The sequence below is a fragment of the Pseudopodoces humilis genome, chromosome 5 (assembly GCF_049639895.1).
Source record: "Pseudopodoces humilis isolate 2021_Gansu_Grassland_sample_001 chromosome 5, ASM4963989v1, whole genome shotgun sequence".
NCBI lineage: Eukaryota > Metazoa > Chordata > Aves > Passeriformes > Paridae > Pseudopodoces > Pseudopodoces humilis.
Genome location: NC_142204.1, coordinates 24,675,240 through 24,692,555, shown reverse-complemented (window position 1 = coordinate 24,692,555; position 17,316 = coordinate 24,675,240). Strand labels below are relative to the sequence as shown.

Sequence of the window (17,316 nt, the reverse complement as noted above, 5' to 3'; positions counted from 1 at the left end):
CACTTCAATGACAGAAGCAAATCTGCAAATTGGTACCTCTGCTCAGACTGTATTTAACAACAGGACTTTACTAGTTCTCTGCAAGGCAAAATAGTCCCCTGGCAGAAGGTGAAGTGGGAAAGCCAAAAGCCTCTCAGAGTTCCTCTGAAAACAAAGCAGCTTCTCCACAGGGATGGTTGGCTCTCATTTTCTCTCATACTCTGATGTCCTTAAGACCTGTGCCACATGAATAAAATCTCTCCCCATGTGAACTTGTTTGTACCTCAATTTCTCTTTCACTCCCCATGATCCCACCAACGCCCTCATCAAGCAGCTGTCAACTTGTGCCACCACTGAGAGCTGCTCCTGCACCCAAGTGGCTGGAGGGAGGAATCTCTTCTGTGGCAGAAGCAGTCTGGCAGGAAGGGATCAGTGACAGGGGAGATACACCACGGGTATGTGCCGTGCCGGCAGACAGAGAACCAAGCTCTTTAGGGTTTCTTGATGAAGGTCGTGTAAAATGTTCAAGGATTTGGTTGTTTGCAAGGGACACTGCAGCATGTGTGTAGGTCACAGATTATTCATCTCTGCAACAAGTGAGAAACAGCCTTCCAAAATTTAGGTTCATAGGATGCAGATTTAATACCTTCTGTGAAATGCACCCTTTACATGGAACAAGAGATTCAAACCAGCATTCAAACCGTGCTGAAAAAATGGCAGAACACAGTAGAAAAATTACAGAACATGCATGGCCTGAATCAGACACAGTCATCAGCCCTAGCAGATCCACTACTTTCCACTCAGCAGAGTCACAAACACTTCATTACTAACAGAAACATTCATCTGCAGCATACCTAAAATCTATTGGTGTTTACAAGTTGCAGGATTTTCCTGAGAGGAGTAGGAATTAGTGTGTGAAATAACATTTGACAATGTTATTTCAAGTCCAAAACAGGTCACACACAATTTATAAATCTCCCTCAAAAACAATGCTGTTTTTGGAGGTGCATATATCTATTCAACAGCATACAACTTGATGGCCTAAGAAATTACTTCCTACAAATTGTTTTATTTTAAAAATAATTTGTATATATGCATTTTAAAGGCTTATTTACAGTAAGTACCATTATTAACTCTGTTAGATGCATGGGCAGATGTGCAGATCAGCCCACACATGTATCTCTCAGATTAATGTTATTTTAAGCTGCTTACATAGTTCCAAAATTCCCAAGATTTGGCCCAGTTGATGTGGCTCTAACAGGTGTAATTGGAACAAATGTATTACAGATCAGAACAACATCAAAAGTATTCATCAGGTCTGTGTTCATACTTAGGAAGCCTCCCTTCTAACATTTTAGGTTGTAGCTATCACTGCAACACAGGAGTATTTAACAAGCACTGCCATCAGAGATTAGCAGATTCCCTTAAATAGGTGAAACTTGATACACTATACCCCATAAAAGCATTTCTTTTTGTCATATTTAGAAAATAAAATTATGGCATGCCTTGGCTGCCTTTCAGGTGCCAAAATTCCAACTCCAGTGCATGCACCCAGCTCATGTTAAATGCAATGAGAGATGCAAGACACTGCCCACTTGGCCTTCACTAAGTGAAACACAGAAAAAAACAAGGAGGGGGGAAAAAACAAGTGCAGATTTTGCTAGAGGTTACACAGCAACAGAACCAGAGGTCAAACTCCAGAACCCTGAGCACCTTTCCCACATGCTTGTGGCTACATTCACTGTGGGGAATTAGGCCAAACTGAGGAAGAGGCAGTGACGTTGGTAAGAAAGTAAAATGGATTAGGAAGCAGTGACATAGTGGGTCAAAAATAGACAATCTAGGAAGAGAAGAGAAAGAAAATTTAGAGTAACAAATGAAGAGCACTGAAAGCTATCATAAGAAAGGAAGTAAGGTGATGCAACAGCAAGTGTAAATAACAGGAGATGCTCTGATGAGAGGCATTTTTCAGACATGTTAAATAGCTGATTGTCTAAATATTTTCAGTAAATACACAGATGCTGTGCTTACCTCTAGTAAGTGTATTTACTATGGCATACAGTGGCCTGGGTGGTAGGCTGATGTTCAGGGTAGAAAACTCTTCTCTTTACTCCTCACCCAGCCTAGTCCCAGTAACATTTTCAGCTGCTTCAAAAATATTGTCAGAGCACTTGGAAAAAACCTAAAAGTCAGCTCTTGTAATGCCCTCTGAGTTCAGAAAAGAAGAATTACTTTTAATTCCAACTAATTCCATATAAAAGCCATGTAAAGACTTGCCATAGGACAGACACCTTAAAACCACACTGCTGAAGCTGCTGGCACTTACAGCACAGAGCAAGCATAAGCCAGACAGGTGCTGTGACTGTCCCAGAACTGGACACCTCCCATCTGGGTGACAACCAACAGCTCACTAGTGGAGTCTAGCATAATCAACATGGCCCTGCTTCCTACATTAGAAAGGAACTTAGAGCAGGAAAAACAAATGGACTTTTGGGACAAAAGGAAGGGAAGGTGGAAGACAGCAAGAATAGGTATGTCTAACCTTCTGAGCCCTATTTGTACTTTTTGAAATTATGAAACACTCCAATAAGCTGAAAGACAAGGTGTTTTTCCCTGCTGCAGGTGTATTTTGCCTACGCTTGAACAAGGCCTAAACACATCTTTATCCTTAAAATACGAAAAGAATTCTCCATTGGCTTCAGATACAACCACCTCTCCAACAAACCCATCTTCCTGATTACCAGGCTATCTCCTTACACGGTTCTATAAAATTCAAGCTGACACTTTCTTATCCCAAACCAGCATTTATAAAAGCCTCATTTTAAAAATCTGACTGTTGTGAAACTGCTGCTAAGGGGGGAAAAAAGGGGACCTTGGTCTCAGCTGTTGTACCTATGCATCAGGTGGCGCTGACAAAATTCAACCCCTGCCAAGGGTCCCAGAACACATGGATACACACAGCAGAGGGGTTAATCCACTCCCACATCATACAACAGTTTAACATCAGCACAAATCAGAAGAAAATTGAGTACAGAAAAGGTTGCTTTGTTCTTTCATCCCTCAGTACCCAAGCCTTTTGCATTCCACTGCCCAGTCCCAATCTTGGAAATAGCCATCAAGTGTCCATGCCTTCCATCACTTGACAACTACAGCCAGTGAAGGGATCTGCATCCCTGCAGGGCTGCATCTCCCAAGGAGGATGAAAGAGGTAGAGAAGGGGCATCATGAGCTGCGGCCACAGATCTGCTCAATGTGGTAGATATCCTTGGGACAGTCAGCAGACAAGACAAGAGGTGCATCCTCTGTTATCACAACATCATCCTCAATGCGCACACCAATGCCACGAAACCTCTCCGGAGCATTCACATCATCCTCAGGGATATAAATGCCTGAAAGAAGAAATGGAATTAAAACACACAACACTCTCCAGAACACCACCTTTCCCTTACTGCACCACCAGGAGAGCAGGGCTGGACTTTCAGCAACATAATGTGTATGATCCTGAGAATTTTTAATATGGAAAGTTACTCTCTTTCCTCTCACTCATGGCTGTTGGTGGGCAAAGGAAGTGTCCCTCTGTGGCTACAGATATCAGCACATTAATAAAAACTTCCATAGTTACCTGGCCTTTTCACACTTCTTGCCCTCAGTGTTACATTCACAATGATTTTAACAATGTTCTGAATAGAGAGAGAGAAGAGGCAAGCAAAATATAAGTTTCCAGCTGACAGTTCTAAATCTAGTGACAAGGAGATAGAAAGATTTCTCACAGTATGCCTAATTTGCAAAGCTCAGGTGTGAATCCCTGTAATTGCTGACTGCAATGCTTGAGACAATACCAGTGACTGGTAGAAGTTCAGTGGCAGGAACACAGAACGCAGCACAAGTGAATTGACCCTGATTTCTGCACTGCAGTTCACCTATGCTGCACAGCCTGAGCTCTACACTACTCTGCTTCATGAGTTTACTCCCACTACGTGTTACCTTGGCTATGTTTGGGAAGGAAATAGGGTTTCCTAATACTGTAATGACTTTGGGAGGGGAATAACTTAAGACTTTCCAATACTGCTATAGTTTCCAGCTACACCAGAAAGGATGTGAATGCTTTGGTGTGTAGGACCAGCTAATTATTGAAAGGCAATACTGTTACCCTCAGTAAAAGTTTTTGTCCTCATGTCTTCAGCATGTTTTTGTCCACCATTGAGTGCTTTTACCTGGTTCAATGGTTATCACCATGCCTGGCTGGAACGGGAGCGATCGGGATATATCCGGGGTATCGTGAACATCCATGCCCAAGTAATGGCCCACGTGATGAGGGCAGTACTTTCGAACAGCCTACGAGAAGACAGAACAAGTGTCACAGAGGCAGTTAAACACAGCCCAATTTGTTCCAACACAAAAGATAGGGAAAAGAGGCAGAACAGTTATGTGCTTAACTAGCAGTCTTACTGCCATGCCTAGGTCACCAGGGCCTGCCTTCCATTGACTAGAACTGGATGGCCCTTAAAACCCGCCAGTACCAGGTGCCTATTATGAGTACACTGCAGATTGCCTTTCCCCTGCACTAAAAAGAACAGCCCAAACCCATCTCAGCACGTCAGGCAAGATGTCAATTTGCAAATCGCTGAGCTTTGCTGCCCCAACCCTTAAACATCCCTTAAACATCCAAGCCCTGCACGACTCCCATCAGCAGATCTTCACAACTGACACTAGTGGGTACAGCTGCTCTGGGCTGTGAAAGTTGTCTCCTATGCACAGCAGAGCAAATACTGTGCCGATTTCATTCAGTAGCGACAGCATGATTTCAATCCACCTCTACAAGGCACGGACACCGCCTCCCACCGCACCATCCTAACCTCCCTCCCTCCCTCCGAAACAGGAATCGGGGAGAACTCCTCCCCAGCCTACGCTCCTCCTTCCCAAGGGACTGAGCCGGCGGCGCCGCTCCCGTCTGGCTGTGCTTCCCCCTGCCGGAGGAACGCGGCACGACACCTCGCTCGGCCGGCGGGGCTGCCATGGCACCGGCACCGCGCACAGCTGAATCCGGCAGGAACCTGTCCGGCTGCCGAGGCCGTGCCGCCCTCACCTGCTCCCGCCATCTTGGCACTACTGGCATCGGCAGCTGTGCTCTGCACTGCGAGTGACCGCACAAACTTCTCTAACTGCAAACCAATCCTATCTACCTGCAGGTTCTGCTCTAAGGCAGACCAGTTTCCCGGTCTTGTTCAGCAGGTAGCTCTGTGAATTCCAGTACTGACACAAAATGGTGCAGAAGAGGCGGCAGGTGGAATGACTGAGAACAGGCTGCACCTTTTGGTGGCAATGCAGATTTTTGTGATGTAAAACAGACCACAAAAGTACGAATAACTGCCTGCAGCCAGCCCTAGACCCAGAATCTTGTGTTAGTGCCCGTGTGCCTATAGTTCCCTTCAGACTGTGCTCTAAAGCTGTTTCTGCACTGGGAAGTAGTGCAAAGCAATGGGAATGGATCTGCAGAGTGAAACAGCAAGAACCAAGGAACAAATATTCACACTATGTGCATGTAAGACTGGGGATTACTTCAGATCAAATTGTGTACCAAATGGTTAAATCACATCTTGGAGTTTAGCCCTGTCTCAGAGAAATTCATTCCTGTGCTGAGACCAGCCCACGACATGAATTACAGCACTGTGTAGCAGAAATTAGAAGAGATATCCTGAAACCACATTTGTAACCCAAATTAAAGCCCTAAAACTACCCAAGGAATAATCAGGATTAATAGGAGTAAACTAGAGTAAACAGGAGTAAACTAGAGTAAAAAACTTGAGGTACCTTGAAAAAATGGCTGTCGGTGATGCTGCTTTTCAGGACACCCAAGTCTTTCAATTTCTGTCCAATAAGGCTCAGCATGAGGCTGTAGATATTTTCCAGACTCATGCCAGGGGAGCAGAGGCTCAAGCAGGACTTCTGGATATCCAGGACAGCTTGATACAGTTCTGCTTGGGGTTTGGTGAACCTGAAGGCCATTGAGTAAAGGAGTATCTCACAACTAAACCTCTGTTTCCAAGAGAAAAGAGGTTCTGTCCCCAGAACCTATTCTGGGGACAGATTCAGTTCAAGGATGGCGCAAGGGAAAACCAGAAAGCAAAGCAACTGTCTCCTTGTACAAAAGGCCACACCAGCAAATTCACAACTGGCAGAGCTATGTACACATCAACTGAAACTCCTGTTTTCTTACACACAACTGAAGTCAGATGTATGAAAGCCATCTGTGCACTTTAAGCATGCTGTAATAGCTGAAAATAGCAATAATCACACATATTCATGCAGTAATTAATGAGGCAGTGGGGAATAGAGCTGAACGATTACTTTGTATAATTTGATTACTCTGAAGCACCACAGAATGGGACATGGTAAAACTATGATTAAACACACATTCAATCATCAATTATGTAATAACTTATCAAAATTCTTCTAAAAAACTTATTGCAGCATACCTTCCATTAACAGGCCAGGTACGTGTGATGTCACTCACATAGCAGGAAAATTCACATCCACCATCTAGCAAGACCAGTTCACCATCCTAGAGAATAACAGGAAAGAATTCTCTGTGGGTCAGTCCAGCTATTAAATCCAACTGATTTTTCTGTCTGAGAGCAGGAAGGGAGATTATGATTCTATTTTCACAATGCAGCTGTAGAAATGTGAATTCCTTTTGCAGAGTAATACCCCAGGTACTACTGTTTATAAATGGGCTATTCCAGTTGGATCGTGTCTCTGCAAGGTAGACTCTGACTGTTATGCTTATCTACCGCCTGAACTTTTAAGATGAAGATTTTGGAGAAAAAAAAGGCATTTGCCTTGAACTATTCTGCTCTCTGAGACATGAGTCTTATTCCCACCTGGATCACTTACTCCAGCAAATTATGCCTATGATTCCTTTCACTAGAAGTTCTCAGCTATAGTGACTCAGAGGGGGCTTGCAACAAAAGCATAGGATTTCTGAGCTCCCCTCAGGATCACTAACAGCTACAAATTTACCCTTTTCATAGGATATGAGGGCCCAGTAAAACCACTTTGTATCACAAAATCGGACAGCTGCTGTAATCACTGCTGTAAATGCACTGGTGAATAGCTTGTACAACCTTCCCTTTCTCTTCTAGGACTTTCTTGACTGTTTTAACGTATCTTTCTGGATCTATCTGGTGATGAAGAAAAAAATTTTGGATATGTGAATCTCCACTTCAGCAAAACTGTTACATATCAATGACTACACATCTCCCAAAAAGTCACACAGAAGAAAGACAAAGGGCCAGGAACAAAACCACTGTCTTGCTTTCCCTCCTTAAAGGGGCTAACAACAAATAGAGCAGTAAGATATTCAAAAAGTTTGGATTAAATTCTCTATAGATTACACTACATGTAGAGATTCATTCCACAGATCCATGACTGTGCCAGCAGACATGATGTGGAATGGCAAGCCATAATTGCAGCATGTTATGTGAAAGAATAAAGCAGCAGAATTTCACTGCTAGTGCTACTTCCAGCACTAGCTGCTATCATTGTGTACAGTTAAGTGACACAGACACGCAGCAGATAAACCAGCAGTGAGCAGATCTCACTATCCCTCTGAATAGACAGGCCATGAACTATCCATTTAAATTGTACTTTTTAACTTTTACAGAATAGCTGGTTGAATTCTTTAAGGCAAATTTGAAATTACAGCACCTGCCATCTTCCAAGCAATTAAACAAGCTAAGTAACAATTTATTGACTAAGGGAATTCAGCTTGTGGTTTGATTATCCAGTAAATGCCTTATGCTGTGCTTGTCCTTTCTTTAAAGCGGATCCCTCTAAGTAAAAAACGGAATGAAACATTCAGATACCTCCCAAATTAGACACTTTGTTAGCCTATTTGGAAACAAGATCTGTAGGAAGCAGCACACAAAGGAAGAGTCAAGTTTATGGGTTTAGCCTTCTACTTAATAGTTTTGGAAAAAAACAAGTGACAGTCATTTAACTGAACAACTTTAACAGAAGCAACTGGAGTTACAGCAGCGCGCCTGACCTTGGATGACAGAACAACAAAGGAGGCTTCTTCCTGCCAAAAGCAGCCTGTCATATCTTTTGTACATTTGTCTCTGCAGATCATTTCAAGGTCTGCTAGCGTGCCAGTTTCAAGAAAAGACAATGCTAGTGGGAAAGTTTAATTCTGCCTTAAGACAGAGGAAAAATATGCTCCTCTGAAAAGTAAATAGTGAGCAGAGCAGTGAGGGCATACTGCCCCTGAAAATACTTATCTGAATCTAAAGACCTATTGTCAGGAAAGCTGGAGAGAGTTCAGTTCAATGGGAATCTTCAAAATAAGACAAAACACATTACTCTTCCACCTCTTGACATTTAATGCTGATCTGTTCCCTACTTGTTCCCTTTCCCTGCTCTGCTGGGCTACATGGAACCAAAATATGTTTTAGCTTCACCAGAGCAGGAATGCACTTTGCCCTTATACTGCAAAGCAAGGCTAAGGAATGCAAGTGACAGCAGAAGATCCCCTCCGGTGCCTTTGCTCTGCCTGCGACAGTGGCTCCCCTTTTTTCGTGAGGCCCTCAGCACTGCAAGCTGCTGTGAGAGCAGACATTCAGTAAATTATCTGCAACCTTGTTTGCAAGTCCTTGCACTGTTCAGAAAATACTGCAGCAAGAACTGAGAGGAAAGAAGGACAAGCTGAATCTGCCACTGACAGTAAAATTAACCAGGGCAGGATTCTTTTCCCTTGCTCACTTAAAAAATATGTATTTAAGTGCTTTGATCTGTTCAGTCAAAACAAGCAGCAGCTAGGGAACGTATATTTGTGTCACAGCACTGGATTTCAAGTTACTGGACAGCACAGGGGTTACCTTGATGAGCTGATTATTCTTCACATAGTGCAAAGTGTTTGATCTGTTGCCACCAGCAACAACAGGGGGGTATGCCAATATGTCAGCACCACGAGCCCGGCACTCGAATTCAAACTGGAGCAACAATACAGAGAAGAGAAAACCATTAGAGCTGATTCAGGTCATTAACTGCCCTAGAACCATAAAAATTTTTGCCCTACAACTGTTTTCTTAATTTGTACAATACAAAGTGAAATTGGAAAGTGAGTTGACGAAATGAAAGCAGTCAAATATTTTGCAGGAACTCTGGAGGAAAAAAATACAGAACCATCCACTTTTTCAAGGGTTTTTCAAGCCTTTACCAGGTTTCCAGGAAGCTCTTTCTGGTACAAGCTGTTCAATACTGTCTCAAATATTAATTACATTGTCACATTTCCAGGTGAGGATTTGTTCTTATATAAAATAATGCTCTTATTTTCCATATGACTCTGCAAATTTTCAAAGATCCTATATGTCAGCATGACAACAGTCATGGTTTGCTTCTTTCTTTTAAAATTGCAAAGTACCAGCATATTTACAGCAGTGTCTATTTTTCATGACTGTTGAACTAAGAAGGTTTGAAAGCATGCACTACCTTGATGTCTGAGGGGATAGAAGAAAAAAGCACCTTAAGCCTCAAGATCTTTACCCTTCTTGAATGATGAAGCTGATGAAAGGCTGGAAATGAATAAATTTACACCTATAAAGACCCTCAACATATTAATAGCATGTCTTTTCTATGGGTACCGAAATCATGTGGAACACTCCAGGATGCCAATATGGAGCAAAGGTTTTACAATCCTGGTCTGGACTGAAAAACTGACCTGTTAAATACACTATAATTAGTTTTTTCAGCTCACTACTGCCAGTGCCATGTCAGCACAGGCCCATCCATTTCATAACAGAGGGCCAAATCTTGCTGATGTTTCTCCAGGCATCTCACTGCAATTGCTTACAAAGCTCCTTACCAAATGTGCAGGCCAATCAGTCCTTATTTTGTAACTGAGAGGCATCTAAACTGCTTCAAGATGGTTGTGGTAATCTGATGTAGTAAGAGGTTAGAGGCAAGAGAAGCAGGTTTTACAAACAGGTGTTATAACTACTTAAATTTTGTACAACAGACCTGTTCTATAGAATAAGGTAATAACTCTACCTACAATTGTTTAGCAGCTTTTACATTTCTATATAGTACAAATAGTCATCAACAGAAACTTAGACAAATGCTACACTCCTTAAATAAGGGTACAGGAAATACAGCTGAAGAATTCCTCACACTGACTCTTCTGCAAGTCCAAGGAACCCCAAGAGCTGGGTGAATAAATGTGCTACAATGGGAGACATGTGATAGACATCTGACATTTCTGGTTTTCTGGAAGGATAACCAACATCCAGCCCTTTTATCTCACTTCCAGCTACGAAGTACTCACCTTTGCATACAGAAAAGCTTCATCCACAGGGGATTTACTGGCAAATATTGTCTCTGTGAAAGCCTGTGAAAATGAAGGGACTTTCAGTTAGCAAAGGAGCATGAACTGTTTTTTTTTCCACCTGTTGTTTCTTGAGGGAGGCCCAAAATCAGCTGGCCCAGAATCAGTGGGTTTCATCAACTTCTTCGGTGAAAGTGCTGTCAAGACTAGAACCAGTTAAGTTCTATACCCTGTCTATACCCTGTGCCTTGTGAAACTGTACTTAGGTGATGACTGACTCTAGTTTTTGGAAAAAAAAATAAATAAAATAAATTAGATTATTCAGGATGATCCCATGGTTTTGGCATTTTTGAAGTTGTCTCACTTATGGATTCCCTCAGGTATAACAGGATTGCCTTATGCAGCTTTTCCTTCAGAGAAGGACAATCTGTGCCTCTCTTGTCTACTTGGCTATTTTAATAACATTTACGAAAATGTAACTGCATTTGAGGTATCTGTCAGATTTGTTTAAAAGTGGCCAATGAGTTCAAAAGGTACTTGAGAGTGAAGGGGGAATGCAGACACATACATAGGAAACATCTTCATAAAAACCCTATTTTCTCAAAATAAACATAATAGATGTGAAAGAAAATTATTTTGGAAAGCAGAGAGTAAGCTGGGAAGACAGCGAAAAGGCTAGCCTTTGCTTTCAAACAAAGTCTAACAGCTGCTGGCTTTTCTTCACTGGAGTTATGCTAATTGAGAGAGTCTGGTAGTCTAAGCAGTCTTCCTGTTTCTCCTTGTTCTGCGGAGGGAGCCAAGCCCAGCCAGTGGTTGAGACAGAGCAGTTCAGTAACAGATTAGACCAAAGCTCTCCTTCCCAACTCATGTCACCTCATCAAGGCAATGCACTGGTTCATTAGGAGAGCACACAACCCCATTACCTCTGCTGTCACCCGGCCAGCTATCTTCATCCTCTCAATCTCGGCAGGGGATTTGATCAGCCGAAGGTTTTGCACGAGATGTCGAACGCCCTGGATGCGGTTTTTGCTCCGAGCTTTTACCTCAGCCAGGGACTGCATGTAGTCAGAGTGCAGCTCTGCATGCACTGGTTTTCTCAAGTCATACCAAACCATGTTTGACTCACCTAGCAAACAAAACAAAAGTTGCCACAGACTAAAATAAATGCAGAAATGTCCCTCCCCATCTTAAACTAACTCGCTCCCCTTAAACAAGATCTGTGGCTGTATTTGAGAAAAGTAATTTTCTCTGAATCTACACTGACAGGCTATAGACACTTGCATTGTCCCAGAATACCAGCAATGTCTTCTAAGTTTGGAAGATTACCAATTCATAGTATATTGATTTGACAAATCCCCACTTCTGGGCAAATAATGGGGATTACAACCATCACTGAATATATGCATCTGACTCAGATCCATTCAGAGTTCACTGTCAAGACTGCACTTGGGTAAGCTAAGCAGCCATCACATTACAGCGCATCTTCTGGATCGTTCTCCCATTCAGCCTGTCCACGAGACATACACATCTCATACCTTGCCTTCAAGCTGAGCAGGTTTGTTCAGCATGTATCTCACACATTTCCTGGTTTCTTTGATCATCCTTTGCCCTGTGACTTACCTATTTTCAAGACATCCTTTTTTGAAACAAAATAACAGATTCCAAGATAGTAATTAATACTCCAGAATTCTCTCCCTCTAGTTGTGTGATCCCTCCAAAGTCACACTTGCCCTTATATTGTCATGAGCCTTCTTCAACTTCATTCTATAATGCATTTAAATTCCCCCTAGATTATAAGTATTGAGGCTACATGGTGATGTGAGATGCAGAAGAATATTTCTAAAGCACAGCAATGTTTGTATTTCAGGGGAAAGTCATCATCTAGCTAAATGAGAGTGGACTAACAAGCTCCCTGTGTAGATCGTTTTCCAAGCCTATTATGAATAAAAAGCCTTCAAGTTTCCTATATGTCATCTGGTTCTGGCTCTGTCAGCAAACAGATATGACTAAATCAGTAACATGGTCTTGCTCACCCTGTTCCTTAATATTTCACAGATACTCAGACTGGCATTCACACGGATACACAAGAAAGTCAGAAATTTTCAAAACTACATATCCACTGGTGGCCCTCAAAGAGCTAATGTGAACTTCCAACTGCCTTTGTCACAACCATACTCCCTGCCCCTCTCCAAGTTCATTTTAGTCTCAAAGTGATGTCACAGACCACCTCCCAAACCTGTACCATCTACAGACCACATCTCATCTCATTCCCCCTCTATTTTTTGTTACCTTTCAGCTTGGCCACCAAGTGCCTGAACTCCTCAATGGTGTAAGCTTCATCTACTCCTGTGAGAGCAATTGCCCCATCTGGGCCTGATCTGGGCCCATCCCACAGCTCTCGATTTGGATCTCTCCGGGGCACAAAAAGTATGGATTTGTGAGATGGCAGCGCTTTGCCAGGAATGCTCTGCAGCACAAGGATGCTGTCAGGCTCCTGAAACCCACAGAGGTACAGGAAATTAGTGTCCTGGTGGAAAATATAGGGGATGTCATTGCTCATATAGTATGTAGGGTTGGACAGCAGAATCACTGTGTGGTCCAAACTATCCCAGCCTTGGGCTTCCTTCTGGATCAACACCATCAGTTTGTGCCGGCGAAGAGCGTATTCCACCTGTGACAATCCTGGCGTTACCTCTCCTGTGAACACAAAACAAATCAGATGGAGAAATTCAAGGCACTAAGGGTATTTTACTCATCACATGCCCAATTCCTGCCTACTCCCTGATGCCTTACATGTGCATGGCTCCTTTGTCATCCCTCATAAGCCTTTCCCTTGCTACTCTTCACTTTCCATCCCTACAGCACATCTTCATTCATGCTGCTTCTCCATCATGCAAAGACAGACATTGGTTTTAACCAACTGGATGCTATGTTACATATTTCTGTGCAAAGGTAGAAATCACAAAACTGGTAGATTTAGACAAACATCCAAATGTTTGCAGAGAATGTGTTAAAAAAAAAACCAAGGGGATGGGGCAAGGCAAACTGAACTTTGACCGCTAAAAACTGATGGGTTTTACAGCATGGACATTGAACAGAAGTTTGCTTCCTGAGGTTGAGCATTAATTTTCTCAGATAAAGCTAGAATGTTTGTCCAAATACACACTAAGTCAACTCATAAAGTGACTATTTCTAAACCACAAGGGGCAAATTGAGTGTCAGAGATTCTGGGAGATCACGCAGAAGCAACAGAGATTGCAGAGTCTAACCAGTCTCAAGATTCCAGGCAGAAACAAACCACAGACTGCAGGCTGCCATCAGACTCCTGTTAAGGGAAGGGATCTTCTCCAGGACATATGTAGCTTTTCTCAATATTTAACAATTCAGATTTTTCTAAAGTTGAATACTGTATTTCTAATAACACTAAGCAAATGATCTTTCAGATGGAGGTACTCTTTCAACTGCTCCAGTCCCAAAAGACATGAAGTACAGCAATCAAGATACTCACCAAAACAGGACTGAAGTTCAAAGGACAACCAGCAGCAGCTGAAGTATGTATTTTTAAAATTGTGAGACTCCCTAATTACGATCTAAATTAATATAAGAGCCTTAATCAGTACTTTGACTAATACCCTGCTTTAAGATGAACTGAATTTTGATACCATTCGTTAACTTTCCACTTTCATAATCTTTTCTTCCTCTTTCATGTGTTACACAGTGACAATTCTAGAACAAAAATTTACATTTGACTTATATTGCCAGTGAATTCTTGCATGAGTGCAGTGGGAAGGGGAAGTTCTATTTGCATTAATTTTTACACCTTTTCAATTATATCCTCAATGCCTATTAGATGTAGAAGTCTTTAAAAAGAACCAAAAAAAACCAAAAAAACCCCACCACATTTGTTTTACTCTATAAATGTAGAAATGACAGAGAACACAGAAACTGTTTTAATGCAATGTGGCCTCACAATTCCACAATGCTATAATGCAAATTTCCTGTGTTCCACCACATTCCAGTCAGCTTTTTAACTGCCACAGTCCAATGAATTTCAGAAGCTGCAATGGGGTGAAACATGGGAATCCCTGCTGTCTTCCAGTTGTGAGGCCTGGAAATTCTCTTTGCATTAAAGGCATTTGCTTTTTAAAACAATTGTTGCAATAAAACAATGTCATATTATTTTAAAGAAACCACCTCTGCTTTATTAAATGGAAAAATACTTTGGATAACTGGAATTCACTTCCAGTGCTTCGGCTGCACTTTAAGGAGTCAGCCTTGTTTATTGTGAGCTGTCAATGAGTGCCCTAAGCAACCTGATCTAACGCTGAAGTTAGACCAGCTTTGATCACTGGGGGAACCTGTTAACTGTGTGAGGTCCCTTCTGACCTGAATTATTCTACAATTAAATACAGAAGTGTGTATATGTGTATATATATAGATACACACACATATATTCATCTGTTCTTCCTTTATACACACCTATGGAAAAACACAGAATGTTTTCCTGGACATATTCTTGAAAATATTTTTGCTGCATTTGTTTGTTTGTTTGTTTTTTTGGGGTTTTTTTTTAAGATTTAACTGTGGTCATCTTATGCCTACACACTCATTTTCATGAATTTCAAAAAAATGCACAACTTCAGCCTCTATCACTACTTCAAAGTCACAAGTTTCTTTTTCTCCTTTGCCTCATATTGAATACTCCCCTGAACAAGGCACATTCTTTAGATAAGTGGTGTCCATCTATCAATGTCCCTCCCCGTTCACCTTTGCTGAACTGCACCTTTGTTTTGTGACTCACAAGATATGGGATATGAACCATTCTGACAGCTCAGCTTGCACAGAATACTCCCTCTTAATAAAAAACATATTTATTTGCAGGACAACGAGCCCGCAAAATGCCACTGCCACAAAAGATCTGCAGCACCCAAGTAAACAACCCTGACGTGAGTACATCACGAGAAAAAAGAAAGAAGCTATGAAAGCCATCACATGTGAAGCCTATTTTTGGAATCAGTATCATCTTAGACAAGGAAATTAGCTACTAAATGTAATTACTGGCTAATGAAGGAAGTCATAAACAGCTGAAACCACAAACAACTCTATGATGCAGAAAATCAATATACTCAGAAAAACAGAGACAAGAAAATATCAATGACTAGTTCATGCAGGGCCCAAACGTCACCTGGTTTGAGCAGATGTGGGTGTGTGAAGGGACTGGGCTGGCCCAAATACCGGTTTGGAATCTTCTTCTGCTGGGCAGGCTGGATGGAAAATCTTCGGAGAGCACATGATTTGCAAACTAGAGGAAAAGAAACGCATCATGTCAAGGTAAAAAAAACCAAAACTAATCTTTCCAGCTAGGAAACTGCAGAACTGTGGTCTAGTCATCTGACCCTTAGCAGCATTTTTTCACTTATATGACATAAATATCCCTCCTTAAGGTCTCCATTTGCTGTGCATCACAAGTTTATGAAACAATGTGCACACAACTCAACTGACAATCAAATACTCGTGGAACAGATAAAAACAAATATATTCATAACAGAAAGAAACAAACATATGCTAAACCTGACAATTCAGCAACAAAACCCAGGAAGCTCTGTTGGTTTGCACATCCCAATTCATACAACTGACAATCAGGAGGTACTCAGCACTCTCCCTCCCTTGCTTCCTTCAAACACCAAAGGGCTACAAGCACCACACCTGTATATTGTCTCTTCTTGACTATGTCTTCAAAAAGTTTCTCTCATTTGGAAAAATTATAAAGTTTTCAAGGCCTTTCCAGTTCTGTTTTTTATTACTAATGCTGAAAAGAAACCATCAAATAACACAGATTTATACAGGAATTTTCCTGCGTGGAGGATACCCGTGAGTCCCTGTTTATGTCTTGACCTCCCATGACAGCAGCATTAGCCAAACTGAATAGTTACTGTATCCCACCTCCAAACCCACACACAGCCAAAGCAGGTGAGTTTTAAAGAATACTACAAGTGTGCATCTGTGAGCTGGGAATGGACACTGTAAGACAAAATCTAAAGCTAAAAATGAATTGTCAGAAAGTTTACAATTCTCTGTAACAGCCTTTTGCAACTGAAGAAGTGCTTGTGCCTGAATACAAATCATCCAGACATGTAGGAAGGAAAGGGTAGTCAGAAGGTAAACATGTATTTAGAATGGTTGCTCTGTATGTTACTTATCACGTGCCTGCTAGAAAACTAATTTGTGCTGTTACCCTTTAAACAAATATTGGTACATCTTCACCAGCATAAGTAAGGATAACACAAGCAAAACACCTGCCTTTCAGGTAGCTGAGTCTCCGAGGCTTAAAGCAAAACGTACGTACATGGATTTGCTGTGAGAGCCAGTACGATTAGCCTCTAATTGAACATCATTTGTGGCTGACAACTAATAGTCACAACATGAAGCGTTCACTATGTGATGCTTGACTGCAGACCCGGGCGGTGAAATGTAACTGCAGTTTCTTGTGCAGTCTAGTTTAAAATTGGTGTTTCTACTGTTTCCCTCCACATACACGGCAGACAAACAGGGCAGCTCGCAACGAGACGACACAGCGGGCATTAAATAAAAGCAACACCCCGAAGGCGGCGAGGAGCTTTCTACCGTCGCTTTATTATTCAAGTTACTGCCTGTTCTTCCCTAGGATTCAGCCCTGACCGGGGTGGCCACTGCACCGCCGGGGAGAGCCGCTTTCCCGCGACCCGAGAAGCGAAAGCGGGGCTATAAGCGGCGATAGCCGGGTGTCGCTAGCGGAGCCGCGGGCGGTGTCGGGGTGTGGGGAAGGAGGGGTGTCTGACCTGCGGCGCCGCGCCAGCCCCGGGCCGCCAGGACAAGCCCCTGCTGCGGGAGGCGCGACATGGCCGGGCCACACGGCGCATGGCGGGGCCTCTCTGCGCCGCGGCGCCGCGCGCTGACACCATCACGGCGCGCGGCCCGCCGCCAATGAGCGGCGCCGCCTCAGGAGCGCCCGGGGCCCGCCTGCCTCGGCCGCCAGG

The 17,316-nt window shown here is 42.6% G+C and overlaps 1 protein-coding gene and 1 long non-coding RNA gene across 2 annotated transcripts; one reads left to right on the top strand and one right to left on the bottom strand.

Moving 5' to 3' along the window:
- Positions 1–596: 596 nt before the first annotated feature.
- Positions 597–17,228, bottom strand: XPNPEP3 (X-prolyl aminopeptidase 3). The gene is made up of 10 exons (XM_005527647.3): positions 17,119–17,228; positions 15,486–15,602; positions 12,590–12,997; positions 11,224–11,426; positions 10,301–10,363; positions 8,856–8,969; positions 6,456–6,541; positions 5,791–5,974; positions 4,194–4,314; positions 597–3,368 (listed from the first exon to the last, which is right to left on the bottom strand). The coding sequence occupies exons 1-10, from the start codon at positions 17,177–17,179 to the stop codon at positions 3,202–3,204; spliced, it is 1,524 nt and encodes a 507-aa protein (XP_005527704.1). The 5' UTR covers positions 17,180–17,228; the 3' UTR covers positions 597–3,201.
- On the top strand, positions 13,531–15,478 carry LOC148184303 (uncharacterized). The gene is made up of 3 exons (XR_015772565.1): positions 13,531–13,658; positions 13,744–13,851; positions 15,182–15,478. It is a non-coding gene; the product is annotated as an uncharacterized LOC148184303 (long non-coding RNA).
- Positions 17,229–17,316: the final 88 nt, after the last annotated feature.

Coding starts and splice junctions, on each gene's coding strand:
- XPNPEP3 (XM_005527647.3), bottom strand. CDS start 17,179: ATGTCGCGCCTCCCGCAGCAGGGGCTTGTCCTGGCGGCCCGGGGCTGG. Junction 10,364..11,223: donor CTGGCCGGGTGACAGCAGAG/GTAATGGGGTTG, acceptor TCATTTTCACAG/GCTTTCACAGAGACAATATT. Junction 5,975..6,455: donor ACCTGGCCTGTTAATGGAAG/GTATGCTGCAAT, acceptor AATGGCCTTCAG/GTTCACCAAACCCCAAGCAG.